The 25,579-nt window shown below is 32.0% G+C and overlaps 1 protein-coding gene across 1 annotated transcript in view; it reads right to left on the bottom strand.

Annotated features, from left to right (window-relative positions):
* Positions 1-10,064: 10,064 nt before the first annotated feature.
* Positions 10,065-25,579, bottom strand: part of LOC127701971 (uncharacterized) — a 46,764-nt gene continuing 31,249 nt past the window's right edge. Inside the window, exons 3-6 of the mRNA XM_052205944.1 lie at positions 21,097-21,197; positions 19,116-19,213; positions 13,456-13,570; positions 10,065-10,282 (exon numbers count right to left, since the gene is read on the bottom strand). Coding sequence (XP_052061904.1) covers positions 10,065-10,282; positions 13,456-13,570; positions 19,116-19,213; positions 21,097-21,197 — 532 coding nt within the window. The remainder of the gene's footprint in view (positions 10,283-13,455; positions 13,571-19,115; positions 19,214-21,096; positions 21,198-25,579) is intronic.

The raw sequence follows: 25,579 nt of genomic DNA, 5'->3' as shown, positions 1-25,579 counted from the left end.
TCATCAAGCGATGTGCAACTTATCCAAAATTGTCACAGAATTTTCAACACTCAAACAAAGAGATAGATCATACCATTATTAAGCTTATAACAGACAGTACCTTGCAGGTATTTATAGAAAGTCCCTGTGTAGTTAATGCAGGGGCGGGTCCAGGTAAGGGCGTACAAAAAAAAACTATCGTTATCTGCTTATATTGTAATGTATATGGCAATTTATCATATTCATTAATTAAACACATACTCTGATTTCTTTTTATACTGATTCCCCCATCCGATGGGTGACTTGGACACCTTTTTTAAACAACCAAAGCGGTAAGTAAATCTATACATGAAATGATTGTTTTGTGTGACACTTCCCCACTTCCCCAATGGCCATTCTACATCTACCCGGGGGATACTCGCTATATATATGATACCGGGTATGTTCCGACAAACGGGGTTGCATTTTCAGCTAAATTGTCTGAAATGGGTTATGTTTTTTTCGCCTTGCATTGGAAGGGGTCAGATTTGACTATCTAGAACGGGGTATTATAAATACAATGTTACACTATTGTTTCAGATAAGGGTGAATGTTTGGTACCATTAAAACGTTTAAACCCGCTGCAACTGTTTGCACCTGTCCTAAGTCAGGAATCTGATGTTCAGTAGTTGTCGTTTGTTGATGTGGTTCATAAGTGTTTCTCGTTTCTTATATAGATTAGACCGTTGGTTTTCCCGTTTCAATGGTTTTACACTAGTAATTTTTGGGGCCCTTTATAGCTTGCTGTTCGGTGTGAGCCAAGGCTCCGTGTTGAAGACCGTACTTTGACCTATAATGGTTTACTTTTATAAATTGTGACTTGGATGGAGAGTTGTCTCATTGGCACTCATACCACATCTTTTTATATCTACTAAATTGAAAACAACGTTCAAACCTATGATTGCGTTGGATAAAAACCGCAATTTTTATACGTGTGCATGCAAAACAAATTTCTTGGTAAAGGGGTCTAAATACAGCACAGACAACATTTTCCAAAAGACCAAAACAGTGAAAAGGTATATTTTAACAAAACGGGTATATATATATACAATGTATCAAAAGTTCAGAAAAAGCTATCGTTAAAGATTTATTTTTCATTTTTCATGCCCATTTCATATAACCTTTTAACTGAATTTACAACTTCTTCCAAAGATTTGATATCCACATGTTAATCAATACATAATTTGAATGATCCGAAGACAGACTATTTTCACAAATTTGTCTATCATGGAGTCTGTTATAATACTTCATAATTTGATGCTAAATTGTTGAAATCCAGGAGCTTCTGACCTTCCCCATGGACCCTATACCAGGGCAACCGGAATTACGTCTCCCGTTCATAAAATCCTGGCCTAGGACTATTGAAATGTAAAGTAACGCGTTATACCCTAGTATTGGTCTACTGCTGTTAAGATCCATCCAATCATTTTAATATACCATAGACAATTAATCGAGAGAATATAGCATAAAAAATATCAAACCCTGACACTTAAACTATAAAATATACATGCTCCAAGTCAGGAACCATTACATTACTGCATTTCACAATTATTTTATCTTTTCTAGCCAAAAACAGGTCCAAAAAAATGTTTGCCTCGCTCCGCTCGGCGACAGATTGTATTCTACGCCCCCTCTTTCAATTATCCTGGAAACGCCCCTGAGTTAATGGAACAGAAATGATTCCCCTTTATTAGCAGACTTGTTCCTGTACTGTAACAGTTATGAATCACATTTTATGACCAAACTCAGTAAAGACTCGTCTAAATTGCATTTAATTGATAAATTCACCAACACTTATCGTTATCTTGATGATATTTTTCGTTAAATAGTCAAGAATTTTCTAAAATTTACTGCCGAAATTTACCCAAAGGAACTTACTGTACCTTAAATAAATCAAATATAATCATGGTAGTAACTGTCCTTTCCTTGAATTATATATTTAAGTTTTACACGGAACACTCTACAATTTACAACAAAAGGGACGATTTTTCTTTTCCTATTGTTAATTTTCCTTTTTTTTGGATGGTGATGTTCCTTTGGCACCATCTTAAGGTGATTATGTTTCACAAATGGCTCGCTATGCGTGTATGTAATGTGTTGGATTTCAATAAACGTAATCATTGTATTACTGGTAAATTATTATGTTAGGGATTTCGTTATCACAAATTACTTAAAACCTTTAATAATTCTTCCATAGATACACAGATTTGGTTTGTAGGTTTGGCTGTACCTGTAGAAAGCTTATTTCGAACGGGATAGCACATCCTAATTTTTATAGAGATGTTTACCGAGACCGAAAATTTAGATACGATCCGGGTAAACTGATCGATCCTTTAAATAAACTTATTCAAAAGGTTACCAATTCAATACTGTAATTATATATTTAAATATTGTTTTATTGGTATAAATATTGATTTTGTTATCAGTATATTAAAACCAAACTAATATTTTTGTTATATACATATATACATATGCACATTCACGGTTCTTCAATCTGTCGATACCTGTATTTTGGCATTGCACAAGGTCATGTTTTTTCTCTGACTGTTAATGACGTCTTCACACTAAATCATTGAAATGTTGGCTGTGTGCTGATTACTATTTTAGTCTTGGATACACGATTTTATTATTAGTTGTTAGTGGATTTGAACTAGTTGTCAGAATTACGAGTACTCTCAGATATGTACTTAGTGTCTTTTTTTGTTGTAGGGATATATAACTACTCTGCCTTGTCCGGTCTGTGTTTTTGTTACTTGTTTTTCTGCTTTGTATCGATCTGATGAGTTAAGCCGTTTTCAACTTATTTTTATGGTTAGTTCATATGTTGTACTGTTACACCACTGTCCAAGGTTAGGAGAGGGGTGGGCGCCAACATGTTTAACCCCACCACATTCTGTATGTACCTGTCCCAAGTCGGGAGCCTGTAATTCAGTGGTTGTCGTTTGTTGCTGTATATCATATTTGTATTTCGTTCATTGTTTTTAAATTTTTTAAAATGGACCCTGAAATTGGGGTCAAAACTCTAATTTGGCATTAAAATTAGATCATAGGGAACATGTGTACTAAGTTTCAAGTTGATTGGACTTCAACTTCGTCAAAAACTACCATGACCAAAAACTTTAACCTGCAGTGGGACAGATGGACGAACGGACGGACGAACGAACGAACGAACGAACGAACGGACGCACAGACCGAAAAACATAATGCCCCTCTACTATCGTAGGTGGGGCATAAAAATATATAAGTAACTTTTATACCATCGGAGATCTAGGAAATTGAATATTCTGTAGAAAGAGTTACAATATATAGGATGTACGTGAATATATCGCAAAGAATATTAAGTCGATATAACCTCGTATCGACCACTTACAAAGGCTATAATTGTATAATATCGACCTAGAGAAGCATATTGACCTCGGGTTTCGTCCTCAGTCAATATGCTTCTCTTAGGTTGATATAACCTCGTATCGACCTCATACAAAGGTTATAATTGTATAGTATTCTATACGTTCGTTCGTCTATTTTTCGGATATTTAATCATCTCAGAAATTATAAACGCACCATGTATCTTTTTTTTCTATATTCATGTGCAGTTCATCATGCTCTAGTTGCATACAAAATTGAATAACATTCCATGAGATAGGGTCTACGCGTCACGTTTGCGCAGATGTGTCCTACGTATGCGCGAATTTGTCCTTTGTTTGAGGAAAGTTTTCGACGTTTGCATTACGTTTTCTCGAAATAGACCTGTTGAAAATTTACTTCGTTCGGACGAATTAAATAAAAATTCTAATAAAAAAAATAATTAAAAATTCGTCAACTGAAAAGGAAAAGTGATTTAAATACAACCAAGATTTGTGATTGCAAGTTCATCCAGCGGAGAGAGTTTAGGGAAGTTTTGCAGATGATTTAATGTCAAATTCTACTGAGAATGAAAGCTGCAAACTATTTGCGAACTACTTAGTTGAAAATTACGCCACCAGTGAGTATATAATACCGCCAAGAATGTGGACAAATGAAAGCACAAAACGTACCAACAATTGCCCAGAGTCTTTTCATGGCAAGGACAGATTTATACATTGTTCCTGTCAAGATAACATACTGTGTTTATTCCAGAATATGTTTTTTATACTTAGAAAGCTACTTTCCAGGAAAGACAAACAGTTACTGTATTCTATTCAAAACTGAACTGGTCAACATACACGTAGTGCTTTTAGATGTTTATATAAACGAAGATCGACTTCTCTTTGATTATATGAATTATCTATCAATATAATTGATTTAAACAAAACAAAAGCACAAATTTCAGGTTTTTCTCAGGATAAAAATACAGATAAAAAAAAACAACAGGTAAATTACAGGTAAATTACAGGTAAATTCGCGCAAAAGTCATACCATCTGTTCGCGCAAACGTATTACCTGTCAAAATTCAAATTCGCGCAAATGTAGGTCGCCGTATCACCCATTTACAAAGCTATTATCTTAAATGGTGTCGTTGAAAATCTTTCTTTAAGTTCTCTGATGTGAGACACAAAGTGCTAGAATTAAATTAGTTTCCTACTAATGCACACTAACAAATCGCAAATCAATAGTTATCTGTTGTTTTAATGAACAATATCTATTTGAATAGGAAAATGATTTCAAAACAAATTAAACTCTTTTGCAAGCTGCCCCGTATCAAAAAGAGGCTTGTTGATAGCAGGAAGTATAAGAGACAAATAATGTTTTTTTAAATTATTTATTGATCGGAATCAGACGACAATAATTAGTTTTAAAAACGCTACAGACGCCGCATATCCGTTTCATAAAGAATTATTGCGACATAATAAGAAATTACTAGCATTAGTGACAACTTAAAATGTAATTCTTGCTGACAGTTAAAACAGAACTTCACGACTTCCTTGTAAGAGATTTTATTGATGGAATATAAAGTATTATACAAAGGAGATTTTGAATGTTACTTTTTTCAAAGCTTGTTTCAAAGCGACACTTGAGATTACATAACTTTAAAAAATACACTAAAGCAAATCTGCAAAATTGAATCTATGACACATGTACGATATGTCAGTGAATGGTATTTATAGAAACTGACTGCAAAGTTCAATGCCAAAATGGCTGACAAGTTAAGTTTTGAATCAAAAGATCATTTGGTCTTTAAAAGAATATATATTCAATAGAAAACAAAACTGTAAGAAATTTGTACGTAAGGTTTATGAGGGAAAACAAAAGGTATACACATTCAAATACACAAGTGAAAAGAATCTGTGCATCATAAAATAAACCTCTTTAAGGTGGTACCAAACACCTTGACTAAAATTGATTTGGCTCGTTTAATTTTCATAAAATTTTGACAAAATATTTACTTTAACCCTTTGACAAAAATATAAAGAATTCAAAAAACTTGAACCACACACTTTATCGGGAAAATTTCATTGGATATATAGCAGTTTGACAAACACTAATTTTGATCATTGAGAAGCTCAATATTTCCTTAACAATATAACGTGATTAAAACGTTCATCTGATTTTTAAAGAGTTATCTCCCTGTAGTGTTATGTACCACCTTAAAGCTAACAAACCTAACGTTGAATAGTTTAATGCTTGAAAATCAACAATTAATTTGACAACTGTTGTTTAATTGTACATGACTTTTTTGTATAATGCAAGGAATACAAAATGCCCCTGAACTGTTATTCCAGCGATAATATGGCATAACAATGAAAATTTGCGAAAGGCTAACGTTTACAAAAAGGAATTTCCCACTTACCTACAATATTAAAAAAAAATGTGTTCAATTGTCCTGATTGCAAACATCTAAAATAATTAACAGATTAAACTTTGAAAAAATTGTCATCTATTGAGAAATGCAAAGTTCTTTTTTCCGCTAGTATAAATGTTAGCATATATAGAACACTTTTGATACAGTTTATCATCCTTAGTTTTTCAGGAGATTGTCGAGATTCACTTATAACGGAGAGATACAATTTTTGTAGATAGTTCTAATCCGCCATCTGGATATTACGCGCAATAATAATGATAGAAACATTAAAAATTATTTACGAAAAGCCCATCATAATAACTTGATTTGTATCACGTTAAAAGACAAACCATTATTTTAGAAATAGAAATACAACTAAACAGAAAAACGGAAGAACAGCACGCTATGGCACCAGTTCGTTCTGCTACACAGCTGCTAAAATATGAAATTACCTAGTACCTTAATGACTTAGAGATGAAAAATAATTGTCACCTGGAATTGTAGTTTATGCCAATGAATTCCTGCAGATAATTAATGTTTTAGTACTCTTTCTGCTTAACCTGCTTTAACTTTGTTAAAATACTGTTTTTTAATTAAGGAATGACTGTAACATTTTTTTCTGTCTATGACAAATAACATAAAAAATGTTGTGCACACTGAATAACCCGCGTAGCGAGTTATTTAAAAGTAAGCAACACATTTTTTTATGTTATTTCGAATAGACAGAAAAAATATTACAGTCATTCCTTATAATTCAATTCTAAATTCCATTTTTAAGGAGTAAATCTTGAAAAAAAAACATTGATGACGTCTCGGTCACATGACAAACTTATGTCTATGAGCTTATACACAAAAAACTTTCAGCCAATCAAAAGACGTGTTACATCCAAAATTAAATTATTGTAAGTTGGCACAATTGCAATGCGTCCTCAATATTGTCTATAAAAACCTATTTTGATCTGAACGAACAAGTTCAACATAATTATCCCCACAAGGAAGATAGAAAGTTTTTTTTTATTATTGCACTGATGTGACAGATATGTGTATGCCTAATTTCAACATCTAGAGCCTACATCTTGAAAACGGTTATTTGTATCATATCAAATTTATATATATTTAGCTTTAATCAATCATTAACAAAGAGCACAGAAAACCGAGACGGTAAATCAAACATTGACAAAATAAACAAAATTACTTTGAATGTGATTCTCAAACTGCTGTGTACTTAAATCATCATGATGTCTTTTATTATTGATGTCTCTCTGGACGTCTAGGAAAAAAAAACCCATATTAGTCATGAATTTATCAACAATTCACAAACAAAAATATTTGAATAGTAATCATACACGTACTTCAGTAGACATAATTGTCTCAACCCCCGTAAATCCTATTATGTATATGTAAGAGAATGATAATCCCTTTCTTCATGATTAAGTACGATCGTTAGCAAGTACTTATCATGAAGAAAGGGATTAATATTCTCTTACAACCTAAGAATATTGTAAAGTGCTCAAGGCTTAAATGATCTCTTGATTGGTTGTATTTAAGAATTAGTTTCATTGTCAGTGCAATGTTTGTAATTAATGCATGACTTCATTTATGGGTTCGTTTTAGTGATGTAAGGACTTTCTTATAATTTTGGAAAATATAAAAGATTGTGTTTTAGACAGTAGATGACACAACAGTACAATGAAATGGTAAGAAATGTTTCCTGATTGTGAGTATGAATGTAAATCATGTTATATTTTAGCGAGGAATTATATTTTTGTTTATTTCCAGTTCAAATCAATGAATTCAAAATTTGAGTTACAAATAAATTTTATTTTCCAGCCAATATTTTAGTCCAGTCCTTTACATCAAATACTACTTCATTATGTCAGGGAAATGTTCAAATACAATGCCTTTAAAATATATTCAAAAGTTAAACTAAATTCCTTTTTTTAAGAATTTTATCAGAATATTGGAAATTATTATTTTCACCAACCGCGGATCCAATAATCTGAGGTTTTGAAAGAGTAGGACTAAAGATTTAGGTTTTATTTAATTTTAAAACTTTTTTTCTATTTTTTTTTTGCATTGCATTGCATTGCTTTGATATTGTTTATTTTTATTTTAGTAATTTGAAGTTATTAATGTTCTCATAATAACGTTAACGATACCAATATTACTGCACCAGTAAAATTCATCTCATTTTGATTTTTTTTTGTTTGTTTTAAAATTCAACTTTTAGTCAGTCTTAATCACAAATTCTTTCAAGCCGATAAATGTGCTTCGGGGCATTTGTAACTCATTTATAGAAACTCTTTGTTTTGAACTGTAAGTAGGCGTAAACAATAGGATAATCCCTTACTAAGAACATGATTTCATTCATTCTTCACAATTAAGAAACACCAAATCCTACAATTTCATTGGTCGAGAGCACTTTGCTATATTCTAACGTTAAATATTCGCAAAACATTCTCTTCATTTAACATACTGAGTATGAATCATACAAAAGAACCGTTCATAGTACTTCAGTTATAGTATCTATTTTTACAATCCATATAATTTTGTTTTGCGTTTAACCGATTTTATATTGTACAAATTGCTAAAAGAAAGTAAAGCTCTTTCACAACAGTTCGTTGACTGACAACACAAATAATTATTTTAGATCACGCTCATTATTCCAATAGACAATACTGTCCATTTATATTTTCAAATAATAAACGATAGATTACAAAAGTGGATTTCCTGTGTTTAAAATGAAATGTTTTAAGGCATTATTTATGTACTGGGTTCACCCTAAGTTTGAGTTCAGTTCGTGTTGATCAATCTTTATCTCTTTTTTGTGCAATGTAAAAGTTTTTATTGGATATTGGTTTTCTTTTGTTTTTTCTCTCTCTTTTAGCCATGGTATTTTCCTTCCGAATAGGCATAACGGATAAGCGACGAGCGGACGCATTTATTAAATGTTCGGAAAAGGGAATGAATATAATAGCTGTCAATTTAATATTACTGGATCATTTGCAAATAGATTTACAGAAAATTGCATCTACAATTCACAATTATCATTTGATTTTCTTGCTTGAATTGTTAAACATTTTATCATGTCGTAGTCTGAAAGCTTGCCACGCGGTATGGGATTTGTCATTGTTGAAGGCTGTATTGTGCTAACTTATACGTCATTTGGTCTCTGTTGGATAGTTTTCTCATAGTCAATCATACTGCATCTTCATATTTTATAGCGATAGCATTGTCGTTCCTAATTCGAAAGTTCGCTCGTCTCTTAATTCACGTCTGCAATACGAAATTACTCTTTTATTGTTTCATATAAAAGAATGTCTCTGGAAACATGTTCACGTATTTCTGTACCTATGCAAAAGAAGAACGATATAAAGGACAAATACATTGAATAGTGCGGGTAAATACCCATTGAAACAACATTCATGTAATGACTTACACGTGGGTATACGGCGATATTTAGAGTACATGAAATAAATGTATCGAGAGGGGAGTAGAACCCGCTTTTCTGCTTTTTTCATATTATTTTCTGAATTAAGACCACCTTTTGACATCGCCATCGATTTGGCGTGGCGAGTTCAAAATGGAAAGTTAAAAAGCGACGTCATCTCGTTTGATCCATGCAATGGAAGCTGTCAATGAAGACTTGGAATTTCTAATACCGATTATTTTTTTTAAACGTCCGTATCAAAGTTTGCATGTGCTCAGTGTAACAGTTAATTACAGCTCAAAAGGATACATTATATAAGAAAAAAATATAAGGCGAAATATCTGTGACTTCCTTTATGCAATAGCGTAATGGTGAATTAAAGTATTTGACAAAATTCTCCATCTTTTAGAAAACTGTGTAGGATTAATCATTTATATAATTAACTGTTGTTTGCAAGTGGCAAACATTATTACATTATATTAATATAGAACTGATTGATATTTTAGTCTCAGATGCATGATTTTGTTATTACATGTAATTGTTATTGGCTTTGAACTAGCTGTCAGTAACTGCGAGTACTCTCAGATCTGTACTTTGTGTCCTGTTTGATGTGAGGGATGTATAAATACCCTGCCACGTCTGGTCTTTGATTTTGTTAGAAGTTTTTTCATTGATAGTCACATTGTTAAATTTTTTCACAAACTGTCTATACTCGAAGTGAAATTTGTTTACAAACTGTCTATACTTGAAGTGATAATATGTCATAGGGAAATACACTTTTATGTTGACCTCTAAATGTCTATAAATGTTGCTTTCCGCAGTGAAGATATTTTCTGGTTTAGATAAAAACAAATCTTTTCATGTATAAGGTTTTATTGTGTATATACATGTTTTTGTAAGCGATAGCAAAAGTTCAAATATTCTGTCAAAATTCTTATTTGACAAATGTGTCGTAAATCGTGACACACATGTCGTAAATTCTGTGATGGCATCACAACCTCTATCGCCTTCGTTCATACTCAGATATGTGTCTATAGTACATTTCAGCAGCTCTCCTTGACAGCATTTATTTATCCCTGTAAATATATAAACATACAAGTGATTTATCTAGAAGAAGGGAAGAATAAAGCAAAGGATATTCAAAGAACTCATAAGTCGAAGAGGTCAACAAAACACAACATAAAAAGTAAAGAAAGAGCAAACGTGGACCCCACCCAAAACCGTGAGTCATCTAAAGTGCTCCGGAATGGTAACAAGTTCCTGCTCCACCTGTTGCACCTGTCGTGTTGCTTAGGTAAGTACAAGTTTGGTGATAAGTCTCATTCGGTGATGCCATATTCGATGAAAACGGTTACGATAGTTGAAACATTGTCCATCGCCATCTATGAAACAGATATTCCATAACGGTCAATTAAGGAGATTATACTACTAGTAATTCTAATACAACCTCGTTTGATTAACCAACTCATGATGGCGTTCGAAAATATTTCGAAAGAATGTCTTCAACTTGACCACTTGGAACCCTTGGTACAATAGCTTCCTTGTAAGCAGCAACTAGGAAATCATGATAGGAAACGCGCAGGCTCTGGAATACCGTATCAACAGGGAAACATATACTCCATATGAAGGCGCTGCTGGAAGTTTTGCTACATTTAGATGGAGAAAACAATTCACTGAATGCATGTTAAGAATACTTTTTAAAATAAAGTATTACAATTGTCTTGTTTTATTAACCTGACACTTGAGGACCTTTTGGTAACCTCTAATTGTCTATGAGGGCTTTGCGTCGATGAGTCCCTGTTTGATTGGCATGTGACCCACATCTCTGTTTTACTCACATACATATATTTAGAGATGTTTAATCATATTAACTTTGTAGGCATCATTCATGGAAAACATTAATAAAGCCACTTTTCTCTCAAATTTGAAGATATAGTGTAGTGCTATTGTGGTATACAGTGGCGTTCCTACATTTGAAAATAAATAACGCAGGTTGTTTTCCTTTATAAGGACATTTACTTACAATGTCGTTTAATGATTATAGTACTATTTGTGAAAAATGCAAAATCGCAGCTCTTTAAGGATGTTCGCTCCTCTGTTTCAAAATAACAAGGTTTTTAAAAGACTGTTATAGATTGATAGAATATGAATAAGGGAACTTAAAAGTTAGAAAAAAATAATAGGTCTGTGTTCTAGTTTTTGAGATATAATCAATTGAAATTTGGCGGGAAATGGTTCTCTCTAGATTTTTCATACATTTAACACTGCCACCTTTTTCCTTTTAAAAACAGTGAAAAAATAACAAGGATTTTATAAAATTTTCAAAAATGACTTTTAAAACTTTATGCAATAAAATTATGAAAAGAAAAGTAGGGGTCAGTGGGCAAATTTTTATTGGCACTACATGGATAAAACTAGAGGATACCGAATATCTGAGAAGCGAACATCCTTAAGATCAGTTTTTGAATTATCAAATCATAAAAAGCAAAGACTCGTCTTATATTTTAGTTAACATTTTCATTTTATTATATTTTTGTTTTATAATTCTTTATTTTCATTTTATTATATTTGTAATCCAGGATGGCATGCTGTAATCAAAACTCTATGAAAGTTTATTGAAGTACATTTCCTGGTTGAGATGTGTTCATGATAATGGCATTATGTCATGATGATTATTTAAAAGTTTTGTAAAATGAAGGACTGAATAAGAGCCACGGTGAATTGACAACATTTATAGAAATTGCAAAGTTCTTGATTGTACAGTGTTTTGAGAAACAATAATGACTATTGAAAGCCTGACACAAATGAGTTGCTAAAGTTCAGACATCCAATTACTGTAACTTGCTTTGCGAAAATTATTGTTTGCTTGAGATATTTAAAATATATTTGAAAAATATTAAGAATGCTTAAATAAAACGATGAATGCTGAATATTTCTATATTACTCCATAGTTACAACCAGTCAAATACTTTTTTTCTTAGCTCACCTGGCCTAAATGACCATGTAAGCGATTGCCATCACTTGGCGTCCGTCGTCGTAAACTTTAAAATAAATTATCTATTCTGAAACTAGTTAGCTAAATGTTACCAAACTTAACGCGAATGTTCCTTAGAGAAATTTGTTTAAAATTCGTACCCAGGGATTCGATACATACATAAACATGGCTGTTGTTGCTAAAAATAGCACATAGTGTAAATTGCAGCCTTTTGCTTATATCCCCCCAAAAAAACAAAAAAAACAGCAGTAAGAGCAAAACTGACAAGGTAACAATGATCTGCAAGGTCAAGGTATATTTTCTATGGACTGTTATGTCAAGAAAAATCAGACAGCATAATAATAACTATGATAATATTATTGCCCCAAAAAATTCAATTCTTAGCAAATTTTACTGTTTTTGGCTCAAATGATAAGAAGGTCAAGTTCTATATCCTGGAAGTAAAAAAAAAAAAACCATCGGACATCCCATTTTAAGTAATTGTCCCTTAAATATATTTTTTTAGTAAATTTGACAGTTTTTTGTTATCATCGCATAGATAGAGAGAAACCATTACATTTAAAAAACTAGAACAATGAAACTAACATTCATGTATAAATCTTCATGGCCGAAATTATCAATTGACCCCGTGTATTATTTGATGTCTTTGAATGATGATTTTTACCTTTTTTGCATTTTTTTGCGGAAATTTTAGTATAGAGAACATTTTAGTAAATAAATGATATTTTTAGCAAAATAAGATCTCCAAATAAGTCTAAAGACTAATCGTTAATTTATCCTTTAGAGGAGTTATTACACTTGAAATTTGAATTTTATGCCAATTTTATGTTTTTAGAAAACTTTAATATATAGAGCGAATCAGGATCATAGGTACCTCTTGTTTATTTGTTAGTCTCCGTAACAAATCACTAGTACCATGCAGTGCAATAAATACTAGAGTAAATTCAACAAAGTTCGCACACTTCACTTGGAGTAACATATGTTAGTTTTCAGTAGCTGTTATTTACATATTTGTTTCTGATTCTAATGAATTTACCACAAGAAATTATAATTTTATACTTACAAAAAGTTTAAACTCATTACAAAATGTGTTGAGATCAAACCTCAATTGTAGTTGATCATTTATCCAAAAAAGAACTTTAAGATTGACATGCATTAAATAGTCGTTTCGAGTCGACTCGAGTCGACACATACTGCTACATGTAGCACAATTGTGCCTTATTTAGAAGAAATTCATCTCAAACTTTTTCTTACCTTTTGTCGAAATACTTTGAACCACACAATTCTTGTCATCTGCTATAGCCTTGAGTGTGTGACGTATACTGCATTCATGTGTGACACAATGAGGGCACATGCAATTGGAAACATCCTGAAACAAAATTCAAAATCAGTTGATTAGCATAAAACGTTCGGATATGCAATCACATTCATGCATATTTATAACTTGAAGTTAAACGTATTCAAAGTATTGATGAAGGAAAAACCTCGAACAGTAAGCATCAAACAACACTAAAATAAAATTGAGAATGGAAATGGGGAATGTGTCAAAGAGACAACAACCCGACCATAGAACAGACAACAGCAGAAGGTCACCAACAGGTCTTCAATGCAGCGAGAAATTCCCGCACCCGGAGGCGTCCTTCAGCTGGCCCCTAAACAAATATATATACTAGTTCAGTGATAATGAACGCCATACTAAACTCCAAATTGTACACAAGAAACTAAAATTAAAAATAATACAAGACTAACAAAGGCTAGAGGCTCCTGACTTGGGACAGGCGCAAAAATGCGGCGGGGTTAAACATGTTTATGAGATCTCAACCCTCCCCCTATACCTCTAGCCAATGTAGAAAAGTAAACGCATAACAATACGCACATTAAAATTCAGTTCAAGAGAAGTCCGAGTCTGATGTCAGAAGATGTAACCAAAGAAAATAAACAAAATGACAATAATACATAAATAACAACAGACTACTAGCAGTTAACTGACATGCCAGCTCCAGACTTCAATTAAACTGATTGAAAGATTATGTCTTCATCATATGAATATCAGGCACAATCCTTCCCGTTAGGGGTTTAGTATCATACCATCATAACATATATGAGAAGAACATAACCCGTGTCTAGTCTACCTTAAAATTGACAAGCGTCAAACCAATTAAACGAGCTATAAATCATTTAAGTCTGGACAATTTGTGAATCCAAACGAAGACTACAAAAAACCCTACCATCATAATCAGATTTTTTGAAGCCCAAACCAGTAGCGAAAAGACGGCCGCTGAACAGGCATATATACACATGTGGCGAGGATGAATTAGCTACTAATAATAATACCGTGTGTCGTATTTGTGATTGTATTTGTTTTCTTCAGAAATGCTTACAACAAACAAAATGAATCAAAAAAGAAACAACGGGAAGCCTATACTAGTTTTCTTGACACATAACAAATAGATTAAGTATCTTTTTTGTGTTTTTTTATTTTCACAAATACGGAAAACTGTCTTAATTAATTCATACATTTTTGTTCGTTCCTGGAGTTTGTTTTTATGTCCTGGTGGTCAATATTTAGTTTTCTTTGAAGTGTTTTGTAGGCTTGTTTTTGCCTTTTTGTCGTTTTCTATTTTGAACATCGTGTCATGTTTTTTTACTCCGACCAATTGATTTTGGTTGCCCCCTTTTGAATCATCTACATTTGTAATCTGTTCTTTCATTTTACATGAATAAACATAGATTCTATCAATTTTTGTTCATACTCTCTAACTATCTTCAGAAAAAACTGAAAAACAAAATTGTATTCTTCAGTTCTCTTGTTTAATTAGCGATATCTCACATCTCATACATCCCTGTGAACTTGCAAATAGATACTTAAGAGACAAGAATGTATACTCCATGTCTAGATCTTTTGCCTGAATGCTGATGGACAACTGAACAGTCGGATCTATGAAAAGTGCAATTATTTTATTTTTCCTGTTCTCAACCTTCCATTCTTATGTAGAAACATACCAAATTAAAGAACCTTAGTGAGCGCGCTCACATACCCCACGTCCCCACATTGTCACTGGAGAAATAAAATAACAGTAAGAAAAAAAATTGTATAAGAAAAAAAAATTGAATCATAATCTCCTGTCGATATGCACATCTACGTAGTATGTCCTTATTATCTACAAAGTTTCATGAAATTCTGTTGTGTGGTTTCAGAGGAGTTGCGATGACAAATTGTTGCAGTAGTATATTGAAGCAAATAAGTTCAAAGGGGCATAACTCCTAGAAGAAAAATTGAATCGTAATTTCCTGTCGATATGCACATCTGCATAGTATGTCCTTATTATCTAAAAAAGGTTTCATGAAATTCTGTTGTGTGGTTTCAGAGGAGTTGCGATGGCAAACTGTTGCAGTAGTATATTGAAGCAAATAAGTTCAAAGGGGCATAACTCCTAGAAAAAAAATTGAATCGTAATTTCCTGTCGATATGGCTATCTACATAGTATGTCCTTATTATCTAAAAATGTTTCATGAAATTCTGTTGTGTGGTTTCAGAGGAGTTGCGATGACAAACTGTTGCAGTAGTATAATGAAGCAAATAAAATCAAAGGGGCGTAACTCCTAGAAAAAAAATTGAATCGTAATTTCCTGTCGATATGCACATCTGCATAGTATGTCCTTATTATCTAAAAAGGTTTCATGAAACTCTGTTGTGTGGTTTCAGAGGAGTTGCGATGACAAACTGTTGCAGTAGTATATTGAAGCAAATAAGTTCAAAGGGCATAACTCCTAGAAAAAAAAATTGAATCGTAATTTCCTGTCGATATGCACATCTACATAGTATGTCCTTATTATCTAAAAATGTTTCATGAAATTCTGTTGTGTGGTTTCAGAGGAGTTGCGTAGACAAACTGTTGCAAAAAAGTTCAAAGGGGCGAAACTCCTAGAAAAAAAATTAAATCGTAATTTCCTGTCGATATGCACAAAAAAAGTCATCTGCATAGTATGTCCTTATTACCTAAAAAGGTTTCATGAAATTCTGTTGTCTGGTTTCAGAGGAGTTGCGATGAAAAACTGTTGCAGTAGTATATTGAAGCAAATAAGTTCAAAGGGGCGTAACTCCTAGAAAAAAATATTGAATCGTAATTTCATGTCGATATGCACATCTACGTAGTATGATTGTCCTTATTATCTGAAAAGGTTTCATGAAATTCTGTTGTGTGGTTTGAGAGGAGTTGCGATGACAAGAAAAAGGACTGACGGACTGACGGACAGACGGACGGACGGGTCAAAAACATTATACCCTCCGCAACTCGTTGCGTGGGGTATAATTATTCTGTCTTCGGCGTTTAGATGTCTCAGTTTATAAGATATGACTGAGCTTATTATCAAGCTATTTTGATTTATTTGACAGGTATACACTTAACTCAAACCCGACTCCAGGAAGGATATGAGTTAGAACGATTGCAATAGGTAATTCATAAGTTGTTTTATGTCCGCCATTATACACGGTTAATTGTTACAGTAAATCAAAATCATTTCAATATCTTAATAAAATGTCAAAGAAATAAATTGCAATTGATGAGTTCGAAATGGCCATATGACAGGTTTTGAATAATGAACTGACCCACAATCTTATAAAAAAAAACACTTATTCTAAGCAGGAACAAATAAGCAATAAGCATAAGTTTTCAACTGATAGATATAATACGAAAATACAAGGCGTGTGAGTTTCATAAACGTAAGGTCAAAACACACCTCTCACCAGGATCAGTATAGAGGAAACTTTTAAGTCAATTAGCTTTAAATGATTGATTGATTGTTTCTTGATTTACACCATTCGGCAAGTATTGAAGAAACCCGTAATAGGACTGTTTTTCATCTTCTTGTCAAGCAGTCATTTTTATATTCTCTTTATGGGAGAAGAACTAACAATCATGTTCGTATAGTCACATTTTGTCTATTAGAGAAATTTCACCAATAGCGTAATGATCATCAAAGACCTTATCTGTCAACAGCTTGCTATTACTATGCCCGAACACGCTTTCAAAGTCTCACTGCTATCTTTAGGATTAGTGATCCGTCAGCAGTGTATCAATCATCAGCACCGTGTCGTATTAAGACTTGATCCATCAGTGGATTGACAGGAAGTGATTAGCTATAATGGAATAGATATCCTTTAGCTAGATGAAGTAATACATATAGATGAAGGAATCTTTTTATTTCTATGCGTCTTTATCTACATTTTGCAGGACTGATTTCCCACGGGGAAGTATTAAATCACAATACAAAATAGTCTAAATTTCATTTACATCAAGAATAAAAATATACTGTTTGATTATCCAAATTGTTATAGTTCAAAATGTCAATACTTATTTGATATGGCTTTTAAGAAGTTAACACTATATAGGAGGGTCTGGATGGGGGTCCTTCATTTCTGTATTCTTTATTTTTTTAGGCCATTTTACTCTATTCTTTATACTTTTTGCCCATTATTCCCTATTCTTTATATTTTAGCACCTTAGTATTCTTTATTCTTTATTTTTTTTGTCCATTTTTCTCAATTCTTTATATTTTTTGCCCATTATTCTCTGTTCTGTAAACCCCCATCCACACCCTCATATAGTATTTTTTTACCACCAAAGTGTTTGTTGCTTGACTGGTTACAACTTAAATGTATCAATTTAAAGACATCTTTGGCTCAAATATTAGCTCTGAGCTTTCTTAAAGAATGCAATTTTATAAAAGTTCATCTGACTCAGCATGTTCGTCTCCAATTAACTATTTTAATACTTGCCGATGTAGTGTTTATTAGCGGGGGCGTCATAAGCCTACTTATCGCTGCTCTGATACTGCTCTGGCACTAACTTGATTTATAACATACATGTATTTAACATTTCTATTTTAAAGATTTTTTTCCTATCGTTACTGATGCACAGATCCCTCAGGCGCGGTTGACTACAGACTGTTTCAAATCTTCGAACTTATAGTTTTTCACTGCATATTAACTATACCGATTAACTTTCTTCTTTTTTAATTTGACGTTTCCGCATAATGTCTCTGAACATTCCGGATAAAAAGTTAACCCCCAAAAAGTACAACGACTGCTACAAATTTAAAATGATTATATTTTATAAATCTCGGTTAAGAAATAATTTATGATTTTATTTAAAAGTTTTTTAAATATTGATTTTTCAATACTTTCATATCTAAGAAATTACTAATGTTGGCTTGCTTTTTGACTTTAATATATAGCTGCAGGCTATAAAATGTACCGATCATACCTTTATTTCATAAAACAACAATGCAGCAAAAGCAAATGTGTAAGAGGGTAAATTGTTAATGTCATAAGTAAGAGTTCGTCCACTATGAGAAATGGCTACATTGTACTTTTACAAAAAGATTTTACTAAAATGTGTCAAGGTAGACCAATTTGGTACAAGCTAAAATGATAGCATTTGTACATGTATAATAAAAAAATATGTAGTTTATATTGTACTAATGTTAAAAATATAATTAACAGTAAACGTTGTGCATTTGCCATCCAGGTTAACATAATACTTCATCTCACCTTTATCTATATAAGTCAGAAAAAGTGACTTACCTACCTCGAAAGACAAAATATACCGTTTCATGGTTTCAAATTTAGAAATTATTTAACTCCAGTGCTTTATCAGTCTCAATAAATCTCGAAGTCATGTATATTGCATATCATACATCACGTGACAGCTACATGTATGTGAACTGGATTTATGAAATAAAATGAAATTTTTGATCACTACGGGAAACAATGAAATAATATATATGGTTTGCTACTGACCTACTACGGATCCATAGAGGGTAATCAGTATCGAACCGTAAAACGAAGTTATCGCACAGGACAAGACTGTTCATTATATGTAATACTGAAGTGCAAATGTATACATATATACCTGGAAACTTTCGCAGTCGTCACTGTCTTCTCGGATTGTAGATTTCAGAAATCTAATGCTGCATTTAAGTGAGGTATAATTATCACAACTTCGTTTTTCTGAAAGGGTAAAGAACATTAACAAGCAACATGTAATTTTTATTTAAAGCCGAGGACAATTCCCCCTGTATTTGGTTTAATCACTGACTGAGTTAAATTCAGAAAGTTGCCAAAATCTACTTGCATATAAATATTGAAGAGGCCTTATTTCAAAGACCTATGATAGATAGATTTACAGTTGAAGATATTTGTCTCACCTATTTCAATTTATTCTTGTGACGTTACCGAATGAGAAAAATAATAATATTGAAAAGGTATACTTACAATTTAAAAAAAAAAATACGAAGAACTAAACTTAGCCAAGATCCCTAAAATTGCAAATACTATCTTTAGGCATATTTAATTTGGTGTTTTATTCAGACAAAATGATTCATGGATCCTTCTGAATTTAGATTTAAACTAACATACATATACAAGTACCATTCATATAGATCCCATACTGCATCTATCACAACAATTACTTTTTATTAAATCAAATGTTTTTTCTCAATGTATGCACATGCAATTATTTGCACCTGTCTTAAGTCAGGAATCTGATGTTCAGTAGTTGTCGTTTGTTGATGTGGTTCATAAGTGTTTCTCATTTCCCGTTTTTATATAGATTAGACCGTTGGTTTTCCCGTTTGAATGGTTTTACACTAGTAATTGTTGGGGCCCTTTATAGCTTGCTGTGCGGTGTGAGCCAAGGCTCCGTGTTGAAGACCGTACTTTGACCTATAATGGTTTACTTTTATAAACTGTGACTTGGATGGAGAGTTGTCTCATTGGCACTCATACCAAATCTTCTTATATCCATATATGTAACAAAAAAAAAAAAAAACAAAAAAAAAAAAAGTTATATTAACTTTCTACCAAATACTGGATGTGAGTTAGAAGTGGTACTAGTACGCATACGGATTTGTAATTTCACTTTTAATACCTCGATATATATTGGGAACAAGTATCGCTACAAATGTAGCTATATTTTAACGGACTTTGTCATCCCACCTTCATATGAGATTATTTTCTTCAGCTACCTTTAACAACAAGTTTTGAAGGGTATTCAATCAGTTTTCCATAGAAGACTTAATATGTGTCCAAGCCTAGCACTAACACACATTTTCGTGTTCAGTGTACAATGAAATCTTGGTCAAAATCTTAATTTAGCATGTGCATTAAAAACTTATTAATAATGTACATGTATACAAGTTTCATGTTGACGTGATCACAGAACTAACTTAAACAAAATGTTTAACCTACATTAACCAAACAAATATTAACCTAGTATCACATGTCCCTGTTCAGTGAAAATTGAGTTAAACCCCTAATTTGTAGCATATATACTAAACAGTTGACTACATAATGATGATAAGTGTACTAAGTTTCATTTTATGCGACCACAAACTCCCCTAGACAAAAACTTTATCACCACTTTAATATGAAACGTGACGGACGGACGGACGGACTAACGGACATAATATGCCTTGCATTTTCGTCGGCGGGGTATAAAATCACTATGAACTTTTTGCAACTAACTGGTGTGACAAGTTTCTTATTAGTGTAAACGTTAACATTTCATAATTACTTTTTACTCTAATTAATTATAAGAGATTTACACCTCTGCAATGTATTAAGAAACTAAGACAAATTTGTACTCTAATAAATCTATAATCTTATAGTTATCCCCCTTGCGATGGATGAGTTGAATAAGTAGATGATAGGGATGAAAAGTAAAGAATTTAAGAAGCTATGTACTTGTCACTATTTCTAATCATTACAGTAGAATAGTAAAGGTTAGTCTGAAAAGGCATTACTGGTATCAACTAGTAATTTTAATCCCTATTATGAAAATGAGTTTCTATTTATCAATAAGAGTTATGTGAAGTTATGTGTAAATTACTCACCAGTAGACACTAGAGATTCATTATGTAGAGTCGTTCCTTTTGAAGAAATTTTCTTTAAACTATCATACACGTCTTTTTTCAGGACAAAATTTTTATACGATCTGGAAGTAAAATAGCATGAATAAAGATAATGCATGTAAATGCAAATACACATTACATTTGTCCAAAATCAATTCTTATATAGCTGTCTTTGTTTGATTATTGCATTTATTTATTTAGTCATTCATTCATTCATTCATTTCTTTATTTATTTTTATGATCATTTCTGAACACTTTCCTGACGAGTATGGCCATGAAATAAAGATTCTTAGTAAAAGTTTAAACTTCTGGGAGCATTCTGAAAGAATATTAAAATTGTTATTTCCTTTCGATTCAAAAGGCTTCCCCTCTTAACTATATTGATAGCCTTAAAATCAATAACAAACTCTTAAAGATTCCAAATTTTATTAGTTCCCAAGAACTTGGCAATTTTCTTGCGAAACATAAATCCTATTAAAAGCGCTCGAAAATTAAATGTTTCCATGCTAGCTTAGATTTATTAAGACATAAATATTCTAATGTGAGTGCTATAATCTTTATTGCATGCTCTTCACTTCATACTTTAATTTCATATCTCACTTCGTCCAAGGATTCTTTTTAAGGTATGATTAATTTTGTTTCAATAAATAATGTGTTATGTAAAATCAAATTAGAACTTGCGAAAATATAATTTATTACTCTATAAAAGAACGGGTAATGAAGGACGCTGATAGCTCAAACATCTAAATTAACATAATTAAAAAAATAGAGTTCCTATGCATGTGATAAGTACTGTCATTTTTTTACGGATCTTTCTTATGTTCATTGATCGAGATGCAAACAATTTACAAAAAATACAAATACATATATATATATATCTAGAGGTGGTCTGCGTACCTGTTTTCAACAACGGACAGGTACCTTTCTAATTTATCAAGTTTTCTGGAAAAAAAGCAGTGAAAACATCTAATAATTTTTTTTTGTGTTATTGAAACTTTGCCTCATTTTGGGTTAAAATTGGAACCCACGAAAATTAATCAATCCACAGTATAAGACAATAACACCGTTTTTATTATTTTGAGCGTAAACTTTTTCATGAGACGGGTACAAATACAATGTTTGGCGTTTGTCAGCTTTACACATTATTTCTAGTTCCCTTCGTTTTCGCAAACATATGACATTATTAATAAGAAACCTTTGGAAAATCCCTTTAAAATTGTTTTCAATAATCATAATAGACTATTTCAATATTACGGTAATGAATTTAGAGAGACACGTTGAGATAGACTTTTTCAATATTACCTACTCCTGACTGATTATATAATTTTTCGACAACATACAAACTCTGTGGTAGGACGTTCTGGTACTCGGCAAAGAAAGAGCAACTAAAAGAAGTAAAATCAATCTTACAATCAGTGCAATTCTTCTTCTTCTTTAAGTTTCTAGCGATCATTCATTAAATGAAGATTATTTCGCCGGGCGTCGACTTTTAAATTTGATTTATAATTTACAAGATAACAAGAAAAAAGAAACAAAATCAAAAATAAAAAATAAAAATAATATGTACATTTGAAAAATAACATTTAGATAAAACTATATACATTTGATATATGGTTTCTTTTGGTTCTACTTACTTGACCGAGAACCATAATGTCCTATGATAGAAAAGGTAACCTGTCGAAACATTATATACTCAAGTGTCAAAATTCGGTAATATGATAATATTTTATCAACTTTGTCAGTTCATAAAAATGTTAAGTACTCTACAACTTGGATAGAAACTCAGCTCATGCAGTCAAAAGACATTAGATTCATGTAACGAAACCATTGCAATATATCACAAAACCAATTTGTAGAAATAATCTGTTTGGAAACGATTGCTGATATTACGTCTACATTGTTGCTTTATAGTAGATTGATAAAAAGAATAATTTATGATTTATTCAGTCTTAATTAGGAAATAACACAAAATTGTTTGACAACTGTAATGTTCATGTCCCAAAAATATCATTTACTAAAGTAACTAAAATAGTATTAATATAAAATCATGCTCATACATAATTACGGGAAAAAAGATAACATGTTTTTTGCTTAAACAGGATATTATACAATGTATCATGAATATTTGAGTAGACAAATTAAGCATTTAAGGATATACACCTCTGAGGAGCCAAAAATATCTAGAATTAAACTTTTTCCTTAACCTGATTTTTGGGTTTATATGACTGTAAAAAATAATTGGTGAAGAAAAAGTCATATGGTGGTGCACTTCTTTTTTTGCTACAGCCATTTGAAAGTACCGAATTTTGATGATTTTCCTATTTTTCATCAATTTTTACCCATGTTTGGGCTATCATCATGAAAAAAATCACAGTTTCACATTTAAACTTTTTTCATTCTTTCACTAAAGATGAAGTGGACCAATCTGAATAAATTTAATTTAAAAAAAACTATGGGTAGGTGTTAATATAAGAAAGTTTTATAAAATTTTGTTGCTTTTTCGTGTCAAATTTACCATGTTCTCAATTTTGTAAATTATGGATTTTTCTCTTTTTCTTTAGAACAAAAACCATACTATTTCAACTTCTTTGTTATAAATGATTGAAAAAATACATATCTAGGAAATTTGAAAAGAAAAAAAATTATATGTGATGTACATGTATCTTGTAAAATCATTTCTTGTACCCCTCACCCATTTACTCAACATTTTGGCTAATGAGACTGACTTGATTGGTTATAAAATTTGAAAATTTTAATAATCAAAAACTACTTATTGTAAAAAAATACACAATTTTTTTCACAGAGTTAAGTTTGATTATAATATTTTTTAAAATCATTGATATTTTCCACTTGTATCACAAGTTTTAGAAATAATTCCAGAACGATATTTCAACGACACTGAAACGTCAGAAGAATACATCATTAACTGCAGTAACTAGTATATTTTATTAAATATTCTATGCTACCAATAAAGTCAACAAAATAGCCTAAGTATATATTTTCTTTTTGTTTTCTGAGTGACTTTTTTGTTACATGCATAGTCTGCTGTTTCTTTTTCTTCGTTTTACTAATTACAAACATTGCATTGGGTTTAACTTCTTTTACATGTTCCGGTATTCTCACATATTGGTATAATATCACATTTTACTTGGCGTTGTAGAGAGATTAAGTGTACAAAAAAGGAAAGGGCAAATTTCTCCATTGTTTCACTCATATGGTCAAAATGTAAAAGTTGTCACATCATACTGGGATTACGATATTTAAGAGTGTATCATTTACAAAGACCCCTTTTCAACAGTTTTACAAATTTCCGTAAATTCTAATTGTAGATCATTTCATGTTGTTGTTGAATGCATTTTGAATCAGAATTTCGAATAGTAATGTTTTATAAAATTTTGCTTCAAAGAATATCCTATACCAAAATGAATTGATTTGCACTCGAAAGACAACATGAAGCTTTACTGCCAAATAATTATAAAAGATTCTTATTGAAAATTAGAGAGAAAAAACCAAGGGGGCAAGGTGTACATTACATAGTTATGAAAATATATAAGTAAAAGAATAAACAGGGAGGTAAGCTTTTGTCAATAAGAAGCATACCCATCGAGAAAAACATAGACTAAATGTCAACATACATCCTATACAATATTTCTAGTTCTAAATCGTCAAGCGTCTAAAATAGTAAATAGATTGGAACAGAAACTATCAGAAATATCCCACCAACAGCATGTTATCCAAATGACACAAAAAAATTAATAAAAGATATACAACCACATTGACAAGCTCCTTGCTTTGGTTAGGCATATGGATATGTAGTTTTAAATTAGTTTATTTTTTTTTTATCTAGATCTTTCCCCTGCCCTTATTCTTTTTTTCAGCGATCAGAGGATTAATAAAAGATATTTAATTTAGAAGAACATAAAAGTAACATCAGTGTAAAAGAGAGGCGAAAGATACCAAAGGGACATTCAAACTCGTAAGTCGAAAATAAACTGACAACGCCATGGCGAAAAAGAAAAAAAACCCAAACAGACAAACAGTACACAAAACGAAACATAGAAAACTAAAGACTGAGCAACACGAACCCCACTAAAAACTGGGGCTGATCTCAAGTGCTCCAGAAGGGTAAGCAGATCCTTACTCCACATGTGGCACCCGTTGTGTTGCTCATGATATTACAAACCCGGAAATAAGTCTAATTAGTTAGGTCATATTCGGGGAAAAAGGAACGGGATTGTAGTTACGACATTAAGAACATATCCGCTTTCATCTGTGAAACGGATATTCCAAAACGGTCAACCAACTCGTGATGGCGTCCGTAAAATTTACGAAGGGATGATTTCAACTTCACCACTTGGAACTCTTGGTTCAAAAGCTTCCTTGTGAGCAGCAACCTCCTATCAAGGAAATCATGATAGGAAATACAAGCCCTCGAATATCGTATCAACAGGGAGATATATACTCC

This window comes from Mytilus californianus, unplaced genomic scaffold (assembly GCF_021869535.1).
Source record: "Mytilus californianus isolate M0D057914Y unplaced genomic scaffold, xbMytCali1.0.p SCAF_5, whole genome shotgun sequence".
Lineage (NCBI taxonomy): Eukaryota > Metazoa > Mollusca > Bivalvia > Mytilida > Mytilidae > Mytilus > Mytilus californianus.
The sequence above is the reverse complement of the archived record's forward strand: the minus strand, read 5'-3'. Positions and strand labels throughout refer to the sequence as shown.